General features: G+C 34.2%; 1 protein-coding gene across 4 annotated transcripts in view; it reads left to right on the top strand.

Annotated features, from left to right (window-relative positions):
* The window catches only part of STAG2 (STAG2 cohesin complex component), a 120610-nt gene extending 97320 nt beyond the window's left edge, over positions 1-23290 (top strand). For 2 of the 4 annotated variants that reach the window (XM_059050056.2, XM_059050053.2), the window contains exons 26-34: positions 1351-1452; positions 3954-4102; positions 5744-5872; positions 9527-9750; positions 12090-12279; positions 12370-12480; positions 15577-15703; positions 16687-16764; positions 21222-23149. In XM_059050056.2, the coding sequence (XP_058906039.1) occupies positions 1351-1452; positions 3954-4102; positions 5744-5872; positions 9527-9750; positions 12090-12279; positions 12370-12480; positions 15577-15703; positions 16687-16764; positions 21222-21245 (1134 nt within the window). In that variant the 3' untranslated portion in view covers positions 21246-23149. Of the gene's footprint in view, positions 1-1350; positions 1453-3953; positions 4103-5743; positions 5873-9526; positions 9751-12089; positions 12280-12369; positions 12481-15576; positions 15704-16686; positions 16765-21221 lie in introns of all 4 variants that reach the window. The other 2 variants (XM_059050058.2, XM_059050059.2) reach the window with 2 other exon arrangements.
* The last annotated feature ends 381 nt before the right edge of the window (positions 23291-23671 follow it).

Here is a 23671-nt window from a genome sequence, read left to right as displayed (position 1 = left end):
TAATACAGTTTTGGCTTTGTTACTATGCAGCTTGTGACCTTGAGTAATTCAGTATCTTTTGTGTCCTGCGTTTCTTCATCTGTTCCACTGTGATAGCTAAGGTTCCTTAAGCTCTGAAAATCTGATTTGAGTCACAGTGGGTTATTCACACATTGTCATAAATATACGTGAGCTTTTTTAACTTTTAAGTAGTAGTAGAAAGGATATTGTTGTTGTACTAACAGAATGTGACTAAATACGGTGTGGTGATTTTTCTGTAATCCTTTTTCAAGTAAAATCTAATTATAAATGTAAACTTTTTTAAGCTTTTGCTTTTACGGGATAAAATATGTAATACATTTATCAATACCTAGTTAATTCTCTCTTCAGAATATTTTCCTACATGATAGAACCATTAATAAAGTACTTTGGAACTTAAGTTATTTGGCCTGATACTTGTTAGATTTTTTTAAAACTAAGGTTTTTGAAGTCATTTTGCAAATTTTAAACTTTTAGACTTAGGTATTCTAGATTAAAGTCAATTTTGTTAGTTATATAGGGGCATGGTTATCGTGTTAATCTCTGGTAGTTGTTAATGTATGCATTTTGCGGTACGCGGGCCTCTCACTGTTGTGGCGTCTCCCATTGCGGAGCACAGGCTCCGGACGCGCAGGCTCAGCGGCCATGGCTCACGGACCCAGCCGCTCCACGGCATGTGGGATCTTCCCGCATGTGGGATCTTCCCGGACCGGGGCACGAACCCGTGTCCCCTGCATCAGCAGGCAGATTCTTAACCACTGCGCCACCAGGGAAGCCCCAATGTATGCATTTTGAAACAAAATCTTAAATTAGAAAAAAAATTCCTGTGCAGTGTGTAATGTAAATGCCACATACAGTAAGTTTTCTTTTAAATGTTGTTAACAGGCTGTTAGTTTCTATAAGCCAAATCAATAAATTTGGAAACTGCTCATGAACTACATGCCATTAGCAATGAATAAGTTATGAAAGTAACTGATTACATTCATTGTCTTAATAGTTCACAAAGAGCACAAGAACTTTGTTTCTGTCCTTTGTTTTATTTCTGAAAATATGTATAACTTAATTATTCTTAAACAATATACCTCCTTAAAACCAGCTGTGGAGCTTAATGTGATTAGATCTTAACTCTGATATTTCTGAATTTACTGATGTTAGGGATTATGTGTTTAAAGATTATAATCAAGTTTTAGTAACATTCTTTCATGTCTTTGAAGGCATAATTCTAGCTAAATAACATTCTTGTGATATGCTTATGTGACTAACCTAGAATTAGTCTTATTGTCCAATAGTTTTAAGAGACAAAGGCCTAATTTGTACAAATTTCTTTTCTAGTATTATAATGACTATGGCGATATCATCAAAGAAACAATGAGTAAAACAAGGCAGATAGACAAAATTCAGTGTGCAAAGACCCTTATTCTCAGTTTGCAACAGGTAAGACATGAAGAGTACCAGGTTTAGGCTAACAAAATAAGCACTTAATAGTTTTCAAGGTAACAGTTGAAAACTGGGCAAAGGATGCAATAGACAGACAGTTCATAAAAGTGGAAACGAAAAATACTCAATCTCACTAGTAGACATTGTACAAGTGAGATCATTTTTTGATTTGAAACTGGCAAGGTATGGGAGAAACAGGTTCTGTCAGCAAGGTATATTGGTTCAACCTTCCTGGCAGGCAGTTTGGCAATACATTTCAGAATTTATAATGTGTATGCGATTTGAGGCAGCAATTCTACTTCTGGAAGTTCGTCCACAGTGGTAATAGGATAAGTTTGCAAAAATGAGTGTAGAAGATTATACATTACAAAGTTATTTATAATAGCAGGAAATTAGAAAATAATCCAAATGCCTGTCGATAGGATATTAGATGAATATATTGTGTAGTATATCTCTGCAGTGGCTGTGTAGCACTTAAAATTGGTGTAGGTCTGTATTCATTAATTTGTAAAGATCTCTACAATATATAGTTTGAGAATAAAAAAAAGATTGTGGTATAGTATCTCTATAAAATTGTGCACATCTCTGTGTACCTATTTGGAAAAAATAATCACCAAAATGTTAGCTGTGGTTAACTTGCTTTGGTAGGTTTCAGGTGAATTTTACTTTATTCTTTGTACATTTGCACATGTATTTTAATGAGCATTTATCAACCTTATAATCAAAATGTACCAGTCATTTTCATTTTGGCAGTGTCAAGGCAGGTTTAATTAGGCAAAAATCATTTGCCTAGTATACTTTTGTCTGTAGAGACCAAATGCATGCAGAACATAACCCAACCCATTTCACTTTGATAAACTTTCTTGCTTTTTTAGAGATCTAGGTATGAAACTTCTTAATTTCATTTGCATATTTTGATATTCTTTATTAAAATTAATATAACTTAAAAGGTTTTAAAGGCAGCATTTAAATAACTTTTGCTGTAAAATAATAGCTGTTTGCTGTAGAAAGTTTAATAGGAAAACTAGAAAAAATATAACTTATCCTTAATTTTTTTCACTTAACAATGTTTTAATTTTTAACTTCCTAATCTTTTTTATGCCTATGTGAAATCTTATTTTACAAAAATAAAAAATCATATTGTGCATTGTCTTGAAATCCTGAATTTCTCATATTAATAAATCCTGAACACTTTCATGCCATTAAATACTTTCCTCTGCATTTTTTTAAAAAAATAAATAAATAAATTTATTTATTTATTTTCGGCTGCATGGGTCTTTTTTTTTTTTAATTTAATTTTATTTTTTAAACATCTTTATTTGAGTATAACTATTTTACAATAGTGTGTTAGTTTCTCCTTTACAACAAAGTGAATCAGTTATACATATACATATGTTCCCATATCTCTTCCCTCTTGTGTCACCCTCCCTCCCACCCCTCTAGGTGGTCACAAAGCACAGAGGTGAACTCCCTGTGCTATGCGGCAGCTTCCCACTAGCTCTCTAATTTACATTTGGTAGTGTGTATATGTCCCTGCCACTCTCTCACATCGTCACAGCTTACCCTTCCCCCTCCCCATATCCTCAAGTCCATGCTCTAGTAGGTCTGTGTTTTATTCCCATCCTACCACTAATCTCTTCATGACATTTTTTTTAGATTCCATATATATGTGTTAGCATACGGTATTTGTTTTTATCCTTCTGACTTCACTCTGTATGACAGACTTCCTCTGCATTTTTAATGACTGTGTGGTATTCCATTTTATAGAGGGACTATAATTTAACCAAGATCTCTTCTCATTTGATGTTGAGGTTTTTTACAATTCTTGCCATTATAAATAGCACTAAGACAAACATTTTTGTACTTATGTATTGTATACAAATACTACTGTTATCATTCCTTTTGGATAAAGTCTGATAATAACAATTGCTTACTCAAAGGCCATGGAAATTCTAAAGCTTTCACTACATATTGCCAGATTGCTCTGTAGAAAGAAAGGTTATCTCAGTTTATGTTCCCAGCAGATCAGTGCCCATTGCACTGTATTCTTAAGTAGTAGCCATTATCTGTTAAAAATCTTGGCAGCTTGATAGTTGAAAGATTGTATTTTGTTTTGCTTACTTTATGATGAAAGTTCTTGATGTGAAGATCCATCATTTAAATGTCAATAAGACCATAGTTGTTAGTTGGTTTCCTTTTTCTTTATATTTTTATATGCTATTTTAATATCCAATTAATACCGGCAGAAAAGAATTCTGTCATAACTAATCCAAGGAGTTTCTAATGTCAATAACTACCTCTAGTCTGAATATATGAAGTGCTACAATTTTGGTCATTTGTATCATGTTTTTAAAAATCCATGTTTTAGAATGAAGTACAATGCCTTATTTATAGAACATCAAGTATATTTTAAATATAAAATATAGTATTTTAAAATTAGATGTTAATAATCCATAGTTATTAAAAAACTTTAACATGCTTTCTTTCTTTCCAAACAGCTTTTTAATGAAATGATACAGGAAAATGGCTATAATTTTGATAGGTCATCCTCAACATTCAGTGGCATAAAAGAACTTGCTCGACGTTTTGCTTTAACTTTTGGACTCGATCAATTGAAAACGAGAGAGGCCATTGCTATGCTACACAAGTAATTTCCAAATATTTTATTCAGCTCTTCTGTTTGTTAATCATGAAGTTTTTTTGTATCTTGCTCTTTTGTTTAGAATAACCAAGTTCAATTGATGCTTTATTACTTGTTCACAAATCTGTGGCATGTCTCCTTTCTTAAGAACCGGTTATAGTGCTATCTCTGTTAACACATGAATTGGGACTAAAACACCTTTTATAGAAATGTCTTTGCTTTAATTAAAACCATACAAAATCTTTATAAATTATGTGAAGAAAAGCAGCATATATTCATCAGGTATTATAGAATCTCTTTTAACAGTTTTTGTCATAATCTCTCTTGCTGGGTAGATAATTTTTTGAGATTTGATTTCTTTGTTTCAAGTTTTCTGTTTTTGGTTCTGTTCTCTATTTTGTAGTGACCTTTTCTCTTGTTTTGAGCCACAGTCTTTATGTTGTCTGCATGTTTTCTTTGCCTTATCAAAATTGGAAATCATCTGATTTTATTTTAGGCATGTAATTTAGTGATCAATTATACTTTTAAATATATTTTAGAGCTCTAACATAACCAACATGTGGTTATTAATACCCTTTATGTCTTTATTGTGGATAAAGAGCCTTGCCTTTGGAAAAATCAAGAGACTTGGGCTCTGTTTCATTGAAAGCTCTCTGTTTTGTGTCTTTTAAAAATTCCTGTTGCTTACTTAATTATGAAGTGTTAAATGTCTCCCTTCAGAAATTGTTCTGCTCTTTGTTAGTCCTATACCTTCCTCAACTTTAATTTACTCTCTCCTTTTCACTTTGCTCTAAAAGTCTCAAATTTCTTTTTATGCCTTTTAATACTTCGGATGAGAATTTTAGGTAATATTTAAGGACCACACATGTAGTAATTACTTTGAGAAGTAATATCTTACTTCATATATATATATATATATATATATATATATATATATATATATATATATATAATGTTGGGTAGTTGTCTTGATTAATAGAGGTATTTATTGTTAAATAAATATAAAGTGGGCCCTGAGTGGAGTTTAATTTTAAAACTTTATTCTTAAGTGGGTCATTACAGATAGTCTTGAATCATTATTTTTAAGTTGATCCTGTGTGTTATAGTCAATCTCCTTTGTGTCTTGAAAAATACAAAAAATGTACTGATCATTATGTGAAAGGATTTGGGTTATTTTCTATGGAAAAGAGAACTGAGGAGAGAATGTAGATATATCAAACCACATTTTAAATAAAGACCAGCTGGTATGTGTATGTGTGTATCTGTTTTGTTTTAAAGAAAGTAACAGTTGGGAGTTCCCTGGTGGTCCAGTGGTTAGGACTTGGCGCTTTCACTGCTGGGGCGAGGGTTCAGTCCCTGGTCGGGGAACTAAGATCCTGCATGCTACATGGCGCAGCATGGACGCCCCCCCCCCCCGCCAAAAAATAAAAATAAAAACCAAAACAAAGTAAAAGTGGCATAAAATGTAAATATATTTGCTCATTCTTGCACTATAGCCTCCTTTTTCTCTCTATTCCTCAGATTAAATGCATGACAAAGGAAACATCTTAGTAATGGGATGAAGTATAGAGAAATTCCCTAAGTTATTCAATTTTGTATTGTAGTCCTTTAAATATTTGTCTCTTTTTGTTGTTGTTTTTGTTGCAGAGATGGCATAGAATTTGCTTTTAAAGAGCCTAATCCACAAGGAGAGAGCCATCCACCTTTAAATTTGGCATTTCTTGATATTCTCAGTGAATTTTCTTCTAAACTACTTCGACAAGACAAAAGAACAGTGTATGTATTTGCTAGAAATACTCTAATTTTGTTTTGGAATTCTTAAAGATTAATTGTTATACTTGGTTTCCCTCTCAGATTAGATTAGATTTTTAGGATTGCTTTAATGCACAAAAAGCTTTATACTTCAGAAATTTTATAATTTAAGGATTATAACTGTTTATGCATAATACTCCATTTTAATTCTGTGAGTTCCCCTTACAGTGTAGTTGTGGCTTTAGAGGTGTAACTGGAATGCTTTGTGTATTCCTATTTGAGTTCTTGGCTCAGCCTAACTAAGGAAGGAGCATTTAACAGATAATAATATCACAGATCCGTCAGGAGCATCTTGGTCTGTGTCCTGAGCCGTGACTACACTGGAAAGTAGAAGTCCCCCTCTTTTATCTTTGTACTTTAACTACAAGTCCTGTTCTCAACAGGCGATTTAAACAGGATACTTTTATGGGTTGGTCTTCTAAAATGGTGACTTACATTCTAAGAGAGCCTAACAAATGGAATTAAAGTCTCAAAATCTTCTTTCATCTCTTCCACCCCCACCCTCCAACCCCGGGCTTTGAGGTATAAAAAGACAGAAGAATATGAATAACTCATAGGTAATGTCTTCTGAAAGCCCACCAGTATTTTGCTTTTAAAGATTGTATAGATCTTGGGGACTTCCCTGGTGGTCCAGTGGTTAAGACTTCACCTTCCACTGCCGGGGGTGCAGGTTCAGTCCCTGGTCGGGGAGCTAAGATCCCACATGCCTTGTGGCCAAAAAACTAAAACATAAAAAAGAAGCAGTATTGTAACAAATTCAATAAAGACTTTAAAAATGGTCCACATCAAAAGTCTTAAAAAAAACCCAACATTGTATAGATATTATATGAAATTCTAAAGCAGACAAAACGGTGATAGAAATCACAATAGTGGTTACTTCTTGGGGTTGGGGAGACTGAATGGGAAAAGGGATACAGGGTACTCTGTAGGGTCATAGGAATGTCCTGTATCTTGATAGGTGTATGGGTTACATGGCTGCATTCATTTGCAAAACTGATCCAACTTTACTGTTAATTTCTGTGCATTTTATTATATATAAATTTATCTCAGTTAAAAATTGCATTGAGGAATTACCTGGTGGTCCAGTGGTTAGGACGCCACGCTTTCAGTGCCAAGGGTCCAGGTTCAATCCCTGGTCTGGGGACTAAGGTTCCACAATCTGTGTGGTGCGCCCCCTGCCCCCCCTAAAATTGCATTGACACTATTAATTAGAGAAATAAAAATTAAAACAATAAAACAAAACATTTCTCATTTAGCATATTAGCAAAACTTAAGACGTCTGATAACGCCAAGTATTTCCAAGGATGTGGAGCAACAGAGACTTTTATACATTGCTGGTGGCAGAGTAAATTGGTACAAGACCACTTTGGAGACACTTGGCATGTCTAGTAAAGTTTAAGATTCTCCCTACCTCATGATCCAGTAATTCTATTCATAGGTAGATGCCCTAGGGGAACTCTTACACATGTGTAGAAGGATAACTATTAAAGTATTTGACTGTTGCATTGTTTGAATAGGGAAAAACTCAAAACTGACTAAACATCTATCAGCTAGAAAATGGTATCAATAGATTAATATACAATGGAATACTATACAGTGGTCAAAATGGTTAGATTTTTTAAAAGTAAACACAATTCCTTAATTTTATTTAAAACCCATTTAATTGTTCAAATTTCTAGTATCAGATGTCATCAGGGACTTTGAATTGGGATTGAAATAACATTCACACAATCCAATTGATCTGCTTTTAAAATCTTAAACATTTTTTTCAAGTTTATTGAGCTATAATTGACACATAAAATTGTAATATATTTAAAGTGTACAACATGATGATTTCATATACATTGTGGAAGGATTCCCATAATCAAGTTAATTAACATTTATCACCTCATATTTATCATTTTTTTGATCAGAACACTTAAGCTCTACTCTTTTAGCAAATTTCAATTATATGGTATTATTTAAGTATACAGTATCATCAACTGTAGCCACCATGTTATACATTAGACCCTCAGATCTTGTTCATCTTAAAAAAATTTTTTTTCTGACTTCATTGAGATATAGTTGACATATAATACTGTGTAAGTTTGAGGTGTACAACATGTTGATTTGATACACTTACATTATTGGAAAATGATTGCCACCATAGTGTTAGCTGATGTCACTCTTCCAAAATGGTTAGATTTTAAAATTATAATGTTGAGTGCAAAAAGCTAAGTACAAAATGGTGCTATGATGTTTACAGACAAATAGGTATTAAAACATTACAAATGGGGACAAAAAATAGCAAGTTCAGGTTAATGGCAACCTCTGTGGCTGGAAAGAGGACAAAGGGAACTAGCATCAGGGAGGGCTACTTATCTGGAACGTTCTATTAAGCTTTGTGGTGGATACATAGTTGTAAATCTCTCAACTAGTGAGTATATTTTGGCTCAGACTGCACATCTTGTGTCAGGCTGGTAAGTTCTCAGACTAATAGCCAACTTCTAGACCACACTTTGATGAGTACTGTACTACTGTGTGTAGCTGAAATATGTTTACAATATATACAACTAACACTAAGCAGTATGTTTGTAACTCATCTCTCCTGTCCTTTCTCTTATGGTGTTCAAAACTGGTGATTCTGAATTGATTCGAATTAGCCATTATTATGACAGCAAAATTTGGTTTGCACTTTACAGTTAGTTGATGAAACTTGTGTGAAGCATAATTTACACAATCAAGCGCTGAACTCTTAGTGTCAAAAGCCTGGGATTTGAATCATGGTTAAACTGCTTTCTCATTTTTATGACCATGGATATATTACTTAACTTTTCTTATCCTTTCTCTCCTTATCTGTCAAAGGGGAGAATGTCTCCCTCACAAGACTGTAAGAGTAAGGTTAAAGAACGTAAGAGGAAAATGCCTAGCACACAGTAGTCACACAAATGTTAGTTGATTTTTGATTGCTATATTATATATAAGTCATAAAATCCTTGTGATACTTGAATCCAAGGGTAGATGTATGACTTCCATCCGGCTGAAAATACTGTGCAGGTAGGGACCATATCTGATTGACCTTTGTATCTATCCCCATTGCCTGGGACATAGATGGTCAACAAATAATAAGCTGAAATGCTATGAATTATTTCATTTAATGTGAGAATCCTGATAGAGACAAAATTGTTCATCAGTGTACTGATGAGGCTTAGATTGAGTAGTGAAGTAATATTATTAGCCTATGCTCACACAGCTAGGGGTTGGTAGAACTGGGACTAGAACCCAAGTTGTGTAATTTTTAAATCCAATCCTCTTTCCAGAAGTATGACTCAGGATTGTTCTTCTAACAGAGGACTTGTAAATGTTAGGATAGAACAGAGACGTCTCGAGAAAGAGAACGCTAATAATCCTTCAGTTGTTACTGCATGCTTTGAGGAAATATAGACCCATCAACCATTATTTTCATTCTAATTTACTTTTTATTTAACTCTCATTAAATCATTGTATGTTCCATTATAGTGTGTGAGCCTATAGGAATAAGCAAAAAGCAAAAAAAAAAAAAAAAAAAAAAAAAAAAAAAAAAAAAAAAGCTATGTCAATTTAATGTATCAAAGCTAATGGTTTCTACTCCTTTTTAAGGTATGTTTACTTGGAAAAGTTCATGACCTTTCAGATGTCACTCCGAAGAGAAGATGTGTGGCTTCCACTTATGTCATACCGAAATTCTTTGCTAGCTGGTGGTGATGATGACACCATGTCAGTCATTAGTGGAATCAGCAGTCGGGGGTCAACCGTGCGGAGTAAAAAATCAAAGCCATCTACAGGAAAACGGAAAGTGGTTGAAGGCATGCAGCTCGCACTCAGTAAGAATATAGTTTATTCTCTTTATATTTGTCCTTTATGTTTACCGTAAACCTTAATGACTGAATTGTCATTAAGGGTCACCTTATTTTTAAATTTGAGATATGTGTTGTTAAATAATATCTTGAACAGTGTGTCCTCCGATTATGTGTAAATGTACTGTTCTAAGCATTTTACATACATAAATTCAGTTCTTACAGCTCCTTAGGTACATACTCATTTTTCAAATGTGAAAGCTGGTACAGAGAAGTTAAGTAACTTTTACCTAAGGTCACACCAATATTAAGTAGCAGAGCCAGGCAGTCTCACTCTAGAGCACCTGCTTTTAAATCACTGCACTATACTCTATATATAGGGATATGGACTCAATATTTTAGAGCTAATCATTACCTAAGAGATCAAATCATCTAGTTTAAGTGGTGCAACAGATTCAGAGAGGTCCCAACTTTTGAATTTCTAGGAAGAAGAGCATTAATCATAAAGAACTTGATAGAAATACAAGTTGCTGTCTATAATCTTAGGGTTAAGAATACATTATGACACTTGAATCTCTTGGACTCTTAGTACTCCAGGGTTGGTTCAGAATGGGTCTGGGGACTTTCTTCCTCTCCTTAGGAAACTTTAAACAAATTAGCATAGTTGCCAAAATTTGCTCCAGCTATTATTCCTGAGTAACAAACTACCCCCAAAACTTACGACATAGCAGGGACATGATGTCTGGTGCTTCCGCTAGGAATACTCACAGGCTGGTGACATACGGAGGCATCTTCACTTACAGATGTATGTGATATACTGGCTGTCAGCTGGGACCTCAGCGGGATTGTCTGCCAGGACCACCTTACACATGTCCTTTCCAGGTGGCTATTTGGCTTCCTCATAGCATGTGACTGGGCTCCAAGAGCAAGTGTCTCAAGAGACAAGAACTCTGGAAGCTGCCATTTTCTTCAGGCCAGGAATTGGCATAGCATAATTTCCATCATATTCTATAGACCAAGCAATCACAGGGCACAGATTCAAGGGAATGGGACATCATCCCCCACCTGTTAATGTGAGGAGTGTCAAAGATTTGGGGGCCATATTTTAATTTTATTTATTTTTTTAGGGGCCATATTGTTAAATTGCCACATGGATTAATGGTTTTAGTACTTTTTGTCCAATAATATAAATGCATAAACTCGTAACTTATAACTTAAACTTGTAACTTAGATTTGGACTTGATTGGTCATATAGTCTCAACATCCCAGTCTGTGGAGAAATCTCTCTTACATCCCTGACCAGTTAAAATAGTTACGGCTTGATAGCAAGTTAACATAAAATTTCCTTTTTTTTTTTTTTTTTTTTTTGCGGTACGCGGTACTCTCACTGCTGTGGCCTCTCCCGTTGCGGAGCACAGGCTCCGGACGCACAGGCTCAGCGGCCATGGCTCATTGGCTCAGCCGCTCCGCGACACGTGGGATCCTCCCGGACCGGGGCACGAACCCATGTCCCCTGCATCGGCAGGCGGACTCTCAACCACTGCGCCACCAGGGAAGCCCCAAAATGTCCTTTTTTTAAATAGAAAAGTTATCAAATTAAAAGATGTATTCCCTGCGTGCCACTATAAATTTTAAAGCATTCTGAACCTCTAACTCACCTAGTCTACACAGTTAACCTCCTAAGTGGCCTGTTTGCTTACTAGTCTTCATATTCTTAAGTTTGTCCTCCACACTACCACTACATACTTTGTCTAAAACATGTAACTCACCACATTGCTTCCCGTAAAACCTTCAGCAGTAGTTCCTGTCACCTTAGCACAGCTTATAAGACTTTGCATAAATTGATACCTGACTCTTTCTTTATTCAGCCTTACCTTTTGCCATCTACTCCAGGAGTACTAAACTCTTAGTTTGAACCATATGAAATTACCATTTTTGCAGGTAAAAAATTGCTGAATATCAGCAAATTAGTATGGTTCAGTCATTGTTGTTTCATGCCTCGGTGCTTTTGCTTATGTCCTCCCCCCTGCCTAGGAGACTTCACAGTCCACACAGTTATCTACTCTAGTCAGAAGTAACTTCTGGGTAGCTGGCTCTGATCCCTCTCATTGTTCCCATTCTACCTGTGCTTCCCTCTCTTTTAGCACTTACAACACTGTGTTATAATTGCCTGTGTTTTCTTTTTCCACAACTAGGCTGTAAGGGCATGGCAAGGACTGCACCTTACATGCCTTTGTATCCTTCTGTTCCAGGCTGTAGCATGTGGAAAGTAAACAGATGTTTTTTTGACCTGAAAACATTGTATCAGACACTTGGTTAATCAAAATTAGTGACTGAACTTCATTGCTGTTAATTTTCTTTCTCAGCTGAAGAAAGCAGTAGTAGTGACAGTATGTGGCTAAGCAGAGAACAAACACTGCACACCCCAGTTATGATGCAGACACCACAACTCACCTCAACAATTATGAGAGAGCCTAAAAGATTACGACCTGAGGACAGTTTCATGAGTGTCTATCCAATGCAGACTGAACATCATCAAACTCCTCTTGATTATAAGTAAGTGCATTTGATCATTTTCTGTACTATAACTTTATTAATTACATAGAAAAAAGTTAAGTTAAAAGAAGAATAAAATTCTCCTTGAAGCACGCAGGTAACATGGATGTTAGCTCAAAGACAACAAGAGGAAGCAAGGCAGCAGCAGGAGAGAGCAGCAATGAGCTATGTTAAACTGCGAACTAATCTTCAGCATGCCATGTAAGTGAGAGTGCCTTATTGTCTGAGTACAGGAGTTCACTAATTCATTTTAACATATTTTAATGTGTGCCTTATCTAAAAATTTCAGCAAACTCTCTAGAGTAACTAAGCTGAAATAATCAAGGAACTAAAAATTGGTCTTTCCAACAGTAAAAAAAAAAAACTTTTAAATATTAACTAGTTAGCTAAAGGACTGATTGTAGGTTGATCTGTTGGAAAAGTTTAAATATGAATCCTTGTTTATTTTGGTACACAGAACTATAGCTAAAAATTCAGTTTTGTTACATCTTAATTGATCCCTACCTTAGTTCAGGCCCTCATCTCTCACCTGAACTATTATATTAGCTTTCTAACTCGTTTTCTTCCCTCAAATCTCCCATTTATCCTCTCACCAACCCCTTCCCTCACTCCCCTCACCACCACTCCATCTTTCACACTGCCATCAAGAATTGCTGTTCTAGAATAAAAATCTGATAATGTAACTCTTTTCCTTAAAACCTTTCCATGGATCCCCATTGCCTGCAAGATACAGTTCAGACTCCTTAGCTCATGGCATGCAAGATCTTTCTAAATATGGCCCCTGCCTACATTTTAGTATCATATCGTATTCCCTGGCAACTGGTAAAATCATCATAAAAGAACAAGCTCAGGTGTCACCTTATGTGAAGCTGTGGTGTCATCTATGCTCCCATAGCACTATGTATACTCCTATTTCTTATAGCACTTATGACATTGTATTGTAATTTGTTTATGAATTTGTCCCTTTCTCTAGACTGTGAGCTCCTTAAGGGCAGGGACCTCTTTCTTTCTTTCTCTTTTTTTAATTGAAGTATAGTTGATGTACAATATTATGTAAGTTACAGGTGTACAATTTAGTGATTCACAGGTTTTAAGGTTATACTCCATTTATAGTTATTATAAAATATTGGCATTTCCCTGTGTTGTACAATATATCCTTGTAGCTTATTTTATACATAATAGTTTGTACCACTTAATAGGGACTACTTTCGTTTCCTGTTAGTGCTCAGCACATTAAAAAGTACTAAGTAAATGTTCATTGAATGAATAAATGTCCAATGCTAAAAAAAATTGTAGTTTAATTTTCAAATACTTTGTTTTTACTGGAATCTGTATGAGTTTTATAAATCTTTATTAGCTTTGGCTCCAAAAGAAATGGCATATAAGTAGTCTTTAGATGACTGGTACAAAGGGGGAAGATCTGATGATTCTGATTAAGTTTTTTAGTTTGAAAGGTTTGTATTTGTAACATAATGTGGTATATGTTTTAATGCTGGGAGATAATAATTGTTACCTTCTTTTTAAAATTTATATTATGTTTCATTTTATTGGTTTTTGAATGATGAGAATTTTACCTATATTTCTTAAGAAATGATCATTTACCACATGAGTGGTAGTCTATTTAAATTCACTTTAGTTATGTGTAGTGGTGTTAAGAACCTCTACAGACAAGGTATACTTTATCACATCTATAGATTCTGATCCGAGTATGTCTAATATGTTCATTCTCTATACTATCCCTTGATTCTGTCCCCTATTTTGTTTCTATAGCCACATTCCCTTTAATATATGTTCTTATTTCACACTGAACTCAACAAGTGATTTCTTAGCTTCTGACCAGTCACCAGTCCAAACACTTCAGAATTCTGCCATGCAATCATTTGGTCCTTAATGTCTCCCCTGAAAACTTTCCCGCCGGTGCCCAAGATCTTCCACAGCATCTCATTACTAAGTACCATTTATCATTATTCTTTTGTTTGTAGATTGATTGAATAACTTTTTCTTCAAGTTTTATGGAGATAAAATTGACATACAGCACTGTATAAGTTTAAGATCTTCAGCTTAATGATGTGACTTACATACATCCTGAAATGATTACCACAACAAGTTTAGTGAACATCCATCATCTCATATAGATACAATGTTTGTAGTTAGTTTTAATTCTTCTTAGAGATAAACTTCCTCAGGTGACTAAGAAATTATCCCAGTTAAATAATTATTGCCAGAAGATCCTTTTGGTTGTTGTACCATAAGTGTTCTATTGCCTGAGACTTTAAAATATTTCTGTTTTACAACAATTGTTCTGTAATGGTATCTGCCCTATAACTGAAAATACTTCCAAATTCTCCCTCCCTCTCTCTCCCTCTCCCTCCCTCCCTCCCCCCCCCCCTCATAGTTTGTATCACATGTATCTTTCTTATACTTCAAATGAAGTGCAGAATGAATTTCTGTTTTTCTATAACTTGAAATTTGAGTTTTTTCCTTATAATAATGTGATAACAGAATTTTTGGTCTTAATTTTTATTTTATTTTTCTATATATGTCTCAGTTTTGAGTTTTATAGGATACAGAATTCAAGTTTCAGCATAAATGTTGCTCATTTCTTCCTGAAGGAGAATTAATCTCTTCTTTCAGTATATCTTTATAGCACTAAAGGCATATTTCTCTTGAAGTATTTATCACACTTTGTCATAATTAATTATCTCTGTTTCCCAGAGTAGACTGTGAGCTCCTTGAGGGCAGGAACCATGTCTTATTCATCTTTTATTTTGCATCCATAGGACACAGTAGAAGCCTGGCATATAGTAGGTACTGTGTGAATGAGTGAGTGAGTGCCTGGTACATTTTAGGTACTGACTGAGTGAGTGAGTGAGTGATGGGTAAAAATTAACATTATATGTTCATGAAAATATATGTATTCTGAAAATGTCATTTCTTTGGTCTCTGTTTTATACTTGTTTATTAATTTGTACCCTGCCTACTTTCAAAAAGGATTTGAGGTATCTTGTCTGTTCCCATGTGGGAAATTCTCATTGAACTTCTAAATGGGATATCAGAACTATCAAGCTAAATGTATTAAAGTAATATCGAATAAACATAACTCCTTAGCATTTTTAGACAAGTGAACATTGGGGTTTTGACATCATTGATGACATGATCAATGCCTAATCATTTTCCCTGACCTTTAATTCCATCATTTTCCATTACACTTGAATAGACAGAGCCACATAGTTGCTGCCAATATATTAATAGTCACAACTTTGGTTCAGATCTTGACCTTGTTTTGTATTTCTCTAGTCGGCGTGGTACAAGCCTAATGGAAGATGATGAAGAGCCAATTGTTGAAGATGTTATGATGTCCTCAGAAGGGAGGATTGAAGATCTTAATGAGGGGATGGATTTCGACACCATGGATATAGACTTGGTAAGATACAATGATTCTGTAGGATTTTCTATTTAGATTTTTTGGAAATTAAGTTGGATATTTACTAGAGGATAGAAATACTTGCTATGAAAAGTAAGTTTTGCAAAATTCTTAAATAAAATAGTTGCCAGGAGTTTAGATACATGAGAAGGGATTGAGGAAGAGGGTGAGGTTGGTGGGGGTGTTAGGTCTTAATTTAAGGTGATGAACTTTCAGATTAATTTAGGAATATATAGATGTAAAGGATTTATTTTGCTTAATAGTATACTAAGTATAGTATCACCTTATAATTTGCCATCTTTTTACCATTATCAAAATAATACATTGTTAACAAGATCTACCCTGTTATTGAGATCAACTTCTGTATCAGATAATAAAGTAAAATACTTTAACTTGGAAATTTAATATATATGAGGGTATATTCTTTGATAATTACATCATATATACAATTAGGGCTTTATTATATACAAAATGTTTGTACATATTTCATTTTGCCACACAGCTCATTCAGCTTTGTGAGGTAGGTTGAAAGGCTTGAGGATATTGAAGCTTAGACCAGCCTATGCAAGGAGACAAAACTAGTAAGCAGTAAAGCTGAGATTCATTATAAGCCAGGTTTTCTGATTCTGTTTCTCAGTATACCTTGGTGTATTCTCCTTAAAGGGAAGAAATAATTAAATATGGCTTCTCTTCAGAATAGCATAATTCGGTATCTTGAAAGGAAAGTTGAGAGACATTTTTAAAGTAAAACAAAAAAATTGGTTTTCCAGTTTTCATCTTTAAGAATAATTTTCCACGAATGAATTGGTTTTGCATATTTAAACAGTCTGTAGTTTGAATATATAGCATTTGAAATATTGTAGGGTACAATTGCAATTACATGGACCATGTGAACACCTAATGATTATTTCAATATTTTCAATTACTATTTGGCTTATTATAGATATGACAATTGTCAACTAACTTTCTTTTTTCTCCCTTAGCCACCATCAAAGAACAGACGAGAGAGAACAGAACTGAAGCCTGATTTCTTTGATCCAGCTTCAATTATGGATGAATCAGTAGGTTTAATTTAAATATGCCTCAAGATTATAAAATCAAAAGTAATAGGCAGTCCCTAAGTCTGAGTTGAAGAGCTGGGACAATACATTGAGAATGGATAAAAACAACTGGACAGGAGGAAAAGAGGCAGGCAGGAGGGATTTCAGAGTAGGGTTGGGGAGGGGTTATGCAGTGGTGGTAATAGATTCAAAGTGCCTTTGAATCCCTGGCCAACTGGGACGTGATATGTTAAGGAATTTGGACTTTTCCTGTAGGCTTGAGCTACATATTGAAGGATTTTGAATGAGGGAGCGGCATGATCAGCATTGTGTTTCAGAAAGATTTCCTTGGATAGGATGAAAGAGAAGAAAAATAGTCATAATAGTCATAATCATAATACGAAGGCATGGTGAAAAATAGAACTTGAACAGAGGCTTTGGTAATAAAGATAAGGGGATTGAGATAATTGGTTATTGTTAGGTATTGTCAATTCTGTTTCTTCTATCAGTCCCTGTTACCATGTTCTCCCTGAGAATGCCTTGGTTCAAATCTTATAGTTTCTTTCAGACACACTATGCTCTTTCATGACTCCATGACCTTGTAAAAGCTTTTCTCTCTGTCAGAATTGCCCCTTTCCTTTTCCTCGTAGTGAATTCTTTCTTCAGTAGTCAGTTTGGACATTACCTGCGAGTTTTTCCTAACCTTTTTAGATAGATACTTTACTCTCAGTTCCCATAACACTTTTTATATATTTCTATTTTGATAACTACCAGACTGGTGTAGTGAAATAAGATTACATTTCACTCAATAGACTGAACTCCAGGCAGTGATGATTTTTATTCATTTTGAGTTTTGCCTAGCTTAGTAGGTGTTTAGTTTTATTTGTCAAATTAATAAATCGGTGAAGTGCCCTTCTGTCTCACTTTTCAGTGTCTACCCATTTATGCTCCTTCCTAACACCTCCTGCCTCAGGTGACTGTTGTATCATCCTCTGTGCCCCTATGTCTGCCATTCTCTCCTTGCCCTCTTCTTGCCTTATAATCTGCTTTCAGATAGCTCTTGGAAGAATTTTGACTAACTCATGCTAACATGTTTATATTAATAAGGCCAGCTATTTGAGCTGAAAGACAAATATTTCATAGATCAACGGGTATAGAAATCTTTGGACAAGCCGCCTTGGGATCCTTTAAACCAGTGTTTCTCTATAAGGTGCATATGAATCATCTGGAGATCTTATTAAAATGTAGGTTCTGCTTTAGTAGGTCCAAAGTGTGGCCTGACATTCTGCATCTCTAACAAGACCATAATTTGAGTAACATAGGTGACGTAGGCCTACCCTTAAGTCTGTAGTTTAAGTGCCTATTGAAGTATGTGGTTTCCCTGATAATCTAGGAGTATGTATCTTCCAGTTCGTTAAATAAAACACTTAGGTAGTGATTGTGATGAGGAATAAAAGAGAATCTTTTCAAGCAGATATGATGAAATGCATTAATTCTGCAGTTTATCGAGTTGGAAATTGGTACTAAAATGAATAAGATGCTCCCCCTGCTCTCAAGGGGTTTGTATTCTAGTCCAACTGTACTATCACTTTGAGGTGAAAAGGGATGGAAGCTAGTATTTGAAAACTTATGTGCCTGACACTATGCTAGGCACTATTTAGTTTGATCTAATCAGCAACCTTGTAAGAAAGGTGGTGGGATCCCACTTTTACACTCAAGCATACTTGGACTGAAGAGGTGGTTCAGTGACTTGCTCAGAGTTATACAACTTTAGTGTCAGAGTAGTAATTTGACCCGAGTTCCTTCTGATTTAAAAATCTCATGCTGCCTCTACTGTGGAAGAAATACCAAGAAAAATATTTTAGAAATTGGAATGATTAACTGTAGTCAAAATTGACGTGGGCAGAGATCTCCTTATTTTTTCATGTGTTCATCTAAAGTCAGGAAAACTGTAGGCATTTTTTTCCTTAGTCTCTTACTAGATTTGCAAAAAGGTGCTCTTCACTTCAGGTTACTACAGTAGTTGAACAGCAATATAAATGTGTGTATATTTTTGACATTTAACATTTAGGGAAAACTATAATCTGAGTGAGGCCAAAGATAGGGACCTAATATTTGTTATTTATAGAAAAATTTTGGCATTCTTGTGTTTATTGAATATGTTATAACTAAGTGGATAGTTCTGCTGCTTCTAAAATTGGGGAAATGAGCCCATGCGTCTGTACCTGTAGTTTTATAGTATTACCACATGATGGCAGCAGTCACATAACTGAGTGCTCAATATCTTTAAAAGTGCAGGTATCTTTAGATGTCTGACATATATATACGTATATATATTTAAGTTAAATATATATATATGTTTAAGTTAATACTAGTTTGTTTTAAAACATACATTAAACTTTACCTCATTATCTCAACAATAACTTAAGAAGTGGAATAATAGAAATATTTAAATGTAAAAATCTGCATTTGCTTTTCTACAATAGCTTACAGCTGTTTTTACTCAAGCCTGTGATAAATGAGTCATCAAAACAGTAGTAAAACTGGGACTTTAAATCCTTTTATACTCAGTTCTAAGATTCTCTAATTTTAAGTGAAGTAACCCAAAGCATCCTACTATAGATACTAGCATCCTAGTATAGATACTAAATAAATCCTAAATGTGTTTTTCATAACATGTTATCCATGTAGTTCAGAAGTGGTAATAGGAAAACTCTGAGCATATCAGTTTGGGCTTGCATATATACAACATTCTAGATTTATGATTTATTTAGTTTCATATTTGGAAACAGTGTCAACATTGGTTTATCCCATTGTGCCAGTGGTTGCTTTCTGCTACTAGTGGGCCAGTATTGTCTCAACACACCAAAGCTTGCTATTGGTACTTTTAAAGTATATGCTTAAGTGGTTATTAATGTTAACACCAGAAACAGGTGTAGCTTATGTTAGCACAGAAAGATAATAAGTATCACTAATATCATTCTTCTGTGTTGAGACTCTTATTAGAATTATCTGTGGTATAAAATTGGTAAAAGAAGGGTTTGGTATAATTGAGCTAATTTAACTGTTCTAATAGAAGAATCTACTTATAACCTAGTCTGTACAAACACAGGAGAAAACAAAAAAAAAACCTGTTCAGGCCATTTCTAGGTAGGCACTTGGTTTGGAAAGAACTTGAGTTCATCTTCATGCCACACTCTACACTAAAATTGCTAATTAAGATTTTATCCTTTCATTCACCATTAGATCTTCCTTTACCCAGAGTCACAGAGTGTTATGGCTAGAAGGGATCTTTAAACATCACGTATCACCTAGGCCTCTTTGGTGGAAACATTCTAATCACCCAAATTCTGACTCTAACCAAAAAAGGAGAACCCTGAAACTTGGGTGGGGGTGGGCAAGGGGTGAGTAGTGGTGGTGGTTTTGGTGGATGACAGGTAAGAAATGGGGTATATTAATTCTCTATTGCTTTCATTACTGGGGATTCCAAACACTTTATTTGATAATTTACTACAATGAGCCTGCAATGAGATAGATATTTGTTTTCTGGTCTGAAAATATACAATTCCTTCAATTCAGATCAGAACAATTCGTGAGTTCTATGACTTTTGTTAAAGTGAGGTTTTACAAGTAAGAGCCCTTTGTAATCTCAGTCTTAGCTCATTACCTTTGACTTTAATATCAGGTTTTTACTAGTTTATTATAGTATTTAAAAATATTCCTTAATTGTCATAGTAAGTGCTGGAATTTTAATTGAAGAGCCTAACTTTTAGTATATACAACTGAAGGTTATAATTTTTGTTATTTAATGAACGAGAGGGAGTTGCTCCATTTATTACCTGCTTTTACTTTTTTAAGCTAGTGACAAGTAAATATTAGATTTTACTTAACATTCTTTTCCCAACTGAAATGTAATGAAAAGCATCAATATAACTTTGTTTGCTCAGATTTTACCTTACTTATTTGATTTCTTAAAATTTGTAGTCCTGTTCATTCACTCAGAAAGCTTCCTATTTTCTACATATTTATATTGTTTTTGGATGTTTTTGGTCTACATGTTCAAATGCCTTTTTAAAAACTATACCCACTTCACAGTGCAAATGACCGAGTTTGCCATACATCTTGTGCCAGAAGTGTATGTCAAGAAGCACATTCATTTGTTCATTCAACAAATGTCGGGTGCCTATGTTCAGGGCATTATCTAGGCATTAGGGGTGTGTATAAACATGTAAATGAGACATGATCTTTGCTTTTAGTTATATTTGTGAGGTAAGTAGCATTGTGACTAGGCCTGATGTTATTTCATTATATGTTAATGGTAATTATAATTTTAGAATTCTATATCTGAGGAGAGGGGAATTTTTCAAAGTGATTTTTAGCATGTTATTAAACTTAATATTACCAAGTATCAATGTAATATATTTTACAAAGAAATGAATGACAATTTTAACAAGATTTTTTTTCCTCTCTCTCATTAGGTTCTTGGGGTGTCAATGTTTTAATACCAGTACACAATTAAATCTGTGGTGAAGTCATTTTCTAAGTGGAAGAGGAAATTTTAAAATAAAGTGTGGTAGATACAGTGAAATTCTGTACAGATTTTTCTCTAAGGAGAATATGACGTGCTTATACTTACCAAGATCAAGTGCATTTGAGGGGCAGTTTTGTTTGCCTGAAAAAAGTAAAGGACAAGTAAACAATTTGATGATAAGCTACAGTTTTCTTAGAAAGTAAATATTTTATTTATGCGCTGTTAGTTGGCTTTTGAATCAATTATTTCATGCTTTTTTTAAAGAAAATATAACAATCTGAAGAGGCATTTGGTACAGACATGAATCCTCTCACATTTATTTACTGGGTGTACTAAGTAATGATGACCTCTGCTGGATTTCTGTTTACATCCAAGAAACAAAGTTAAGGATGAATTTATTCCCCTACCCTGAAATTATAGGATAGAATTGTTTTTAGCATTCTAAATTTAAATGCTTGAAACATCAATCAACAAAGCTTTCTTTTAAAATATTGTAATTGTGGAGAAAAGTAAACTTATAAGCAGAACTTTTACAATTTTTTCATCTAAAATGTATTTTAAGATATTTTTAAAATCCAAGAGCTTCTCTATACTTTTCAGAAATACCCAGATGCAGTGAACTGCCAGAAGGTAACCAGTCTCAAACATGCTTATCCCATTATCAACCCTGAAAGTTTGCTTGTCCTTTAAGATAAAAATGTAATGTTGTGATATTCCTTCCAGTAGTGCCACTGTATTTTGTCTCCAAATAAAAGAAGCTTATTGTAGTATGTTTGCAGAAAAATTCTAAACAAAAATTATACAGCTTATTAGAGTGTGGGAATAGGGATCTAAATTTTAAATAAAATTATATATATATATAAATTGGTGCTGATTTTATAATTGCGCAGTTTGTTTAGTTTTTTCTTACTTTTAAATTCCAACTTAAAATTATGAGGTTTCAGAAATATATTGAAAGTTTAACAATGTTTAAAAATAGAAAAGCATGAGTGTTCATGCTTTAAAATGATTTTTAAATTTGTATTTTATATTGTTTTATCTATCTGTCTTTGCAAGCAGTCTTCAGGTTAAAGATACTTCTAACAGGTTACAGTACATTTCCTCTGTATGTAAATTAGATGGGATAATAGAATTCATAACCCATAATATTCTTTGAAAGCTAAGCTTTAAACTTCATTTTATGTCCTTTCACAAATTAGTTTAAAACAGAAAGTGGCTACTTGCCATTTTGACATCAACTCATTTTGCGAGGCTTAGGCAGCTAGACATCGTTTAAAACAAAATATTAACTTATATTACATGTGTATCTTATCTTTTGTCAGTCGTCTCTCAGTTCTTGAGGTATATTATTTTAATCATTCCATGCCTTAATATGCTTGCAATACAAGAATATCTTCAGATGGGTGAATACCAAAAGGCTTCCAATTCTTAGAGTCAGAAATCAACAAGCATTGGGCTGTGGTAGCCAAAAACCATAGGTTAGCTAAAGATCATGATAAAATACAATTATTTTATTAAATCATGGTTAATAACAAATGAAATCAGACTTGTCTAACAGATTTTCCATCAAATATTGTTTTGTGCAAAAACGTATTGCCTATGTTGTTTTTCACACCACTGCATTTACTAGAACTGCTGAGAGGACTGTATATATGATTTTAAACCTAAGTTGATTTTTTTTCTCACTCTTGAAAGGAGTACTTCTTTGTGAAAGCAGTTCTTACAGCTTTGTTTTCAACCAGCTAAAAATGTTTTATATATTACTCTAACCTGTTGTCCTCCACATTCTATTGTCCTAATTGTACTGTTTTCTGATTTGTATTTATGTCTTGAGACAGTAACTTTTTGAATAAAAATAAACCTACAGTATGTTGTATGTTTTATCTTTTGTAATTGAAGGAGGAGGGTGGCTATAAATGGTTTAGAAAGTGTACCTGTTATATCTTTTAACATGTTTGGGTGGGAATAATTTATAGAAAACATTGCCATTTTATATTTTTAATAAATCATATTTTTAAAAATGAGACTAAATCCCTAATTGGGTTATTACTTTAAAATAGAAACCTGTGACCATTATCACTTTAATTTTGATCTGGTGTGAGTTAAACGCTCTTTAAAATATCTGCATTGTTCATCCAGGATACATTTGGGTGCCTGCTATGTGCTAAGGCATGTGTTAGAGATCTAGCAGTGAACAAGATAGACAGGGCCCCTCCCTCGTAGATCTAGTGTGGAAAACAAATAAGGAAAGAATCAACTAAAATAATTAAACTTGTAATAAGTGCTAGGAAGGAAACCAGCAGAGTGTGCTGAGCTAGAGACTGAGAGAGAGAAAGAGTTTGTGTGTGTGTAAAACCTCCCTTAGATAAGGGACTGATGCTTGGAGGTGAGTGAAAG

This window comes from Kogia breviceps, chromosome X, assembly GCF_026419965.1.
Source record: "Kogia breviceps isolate mKogBre1 chromosome X, mKogBre1 haplotype 1, whole genome shotgun sequence".
In the NCBI taxonomy this organism is placed as follows: Eukaryota; Metazoa; Chordata; class Mammalia; order Artiodactyla; family Physeteridae; genus Kogia; species Kogia breviceps.
Note: the sequence above shows the minus strand (reverse complement) of the source record. Positions and strands in the feature narration are given on the sequence as shown.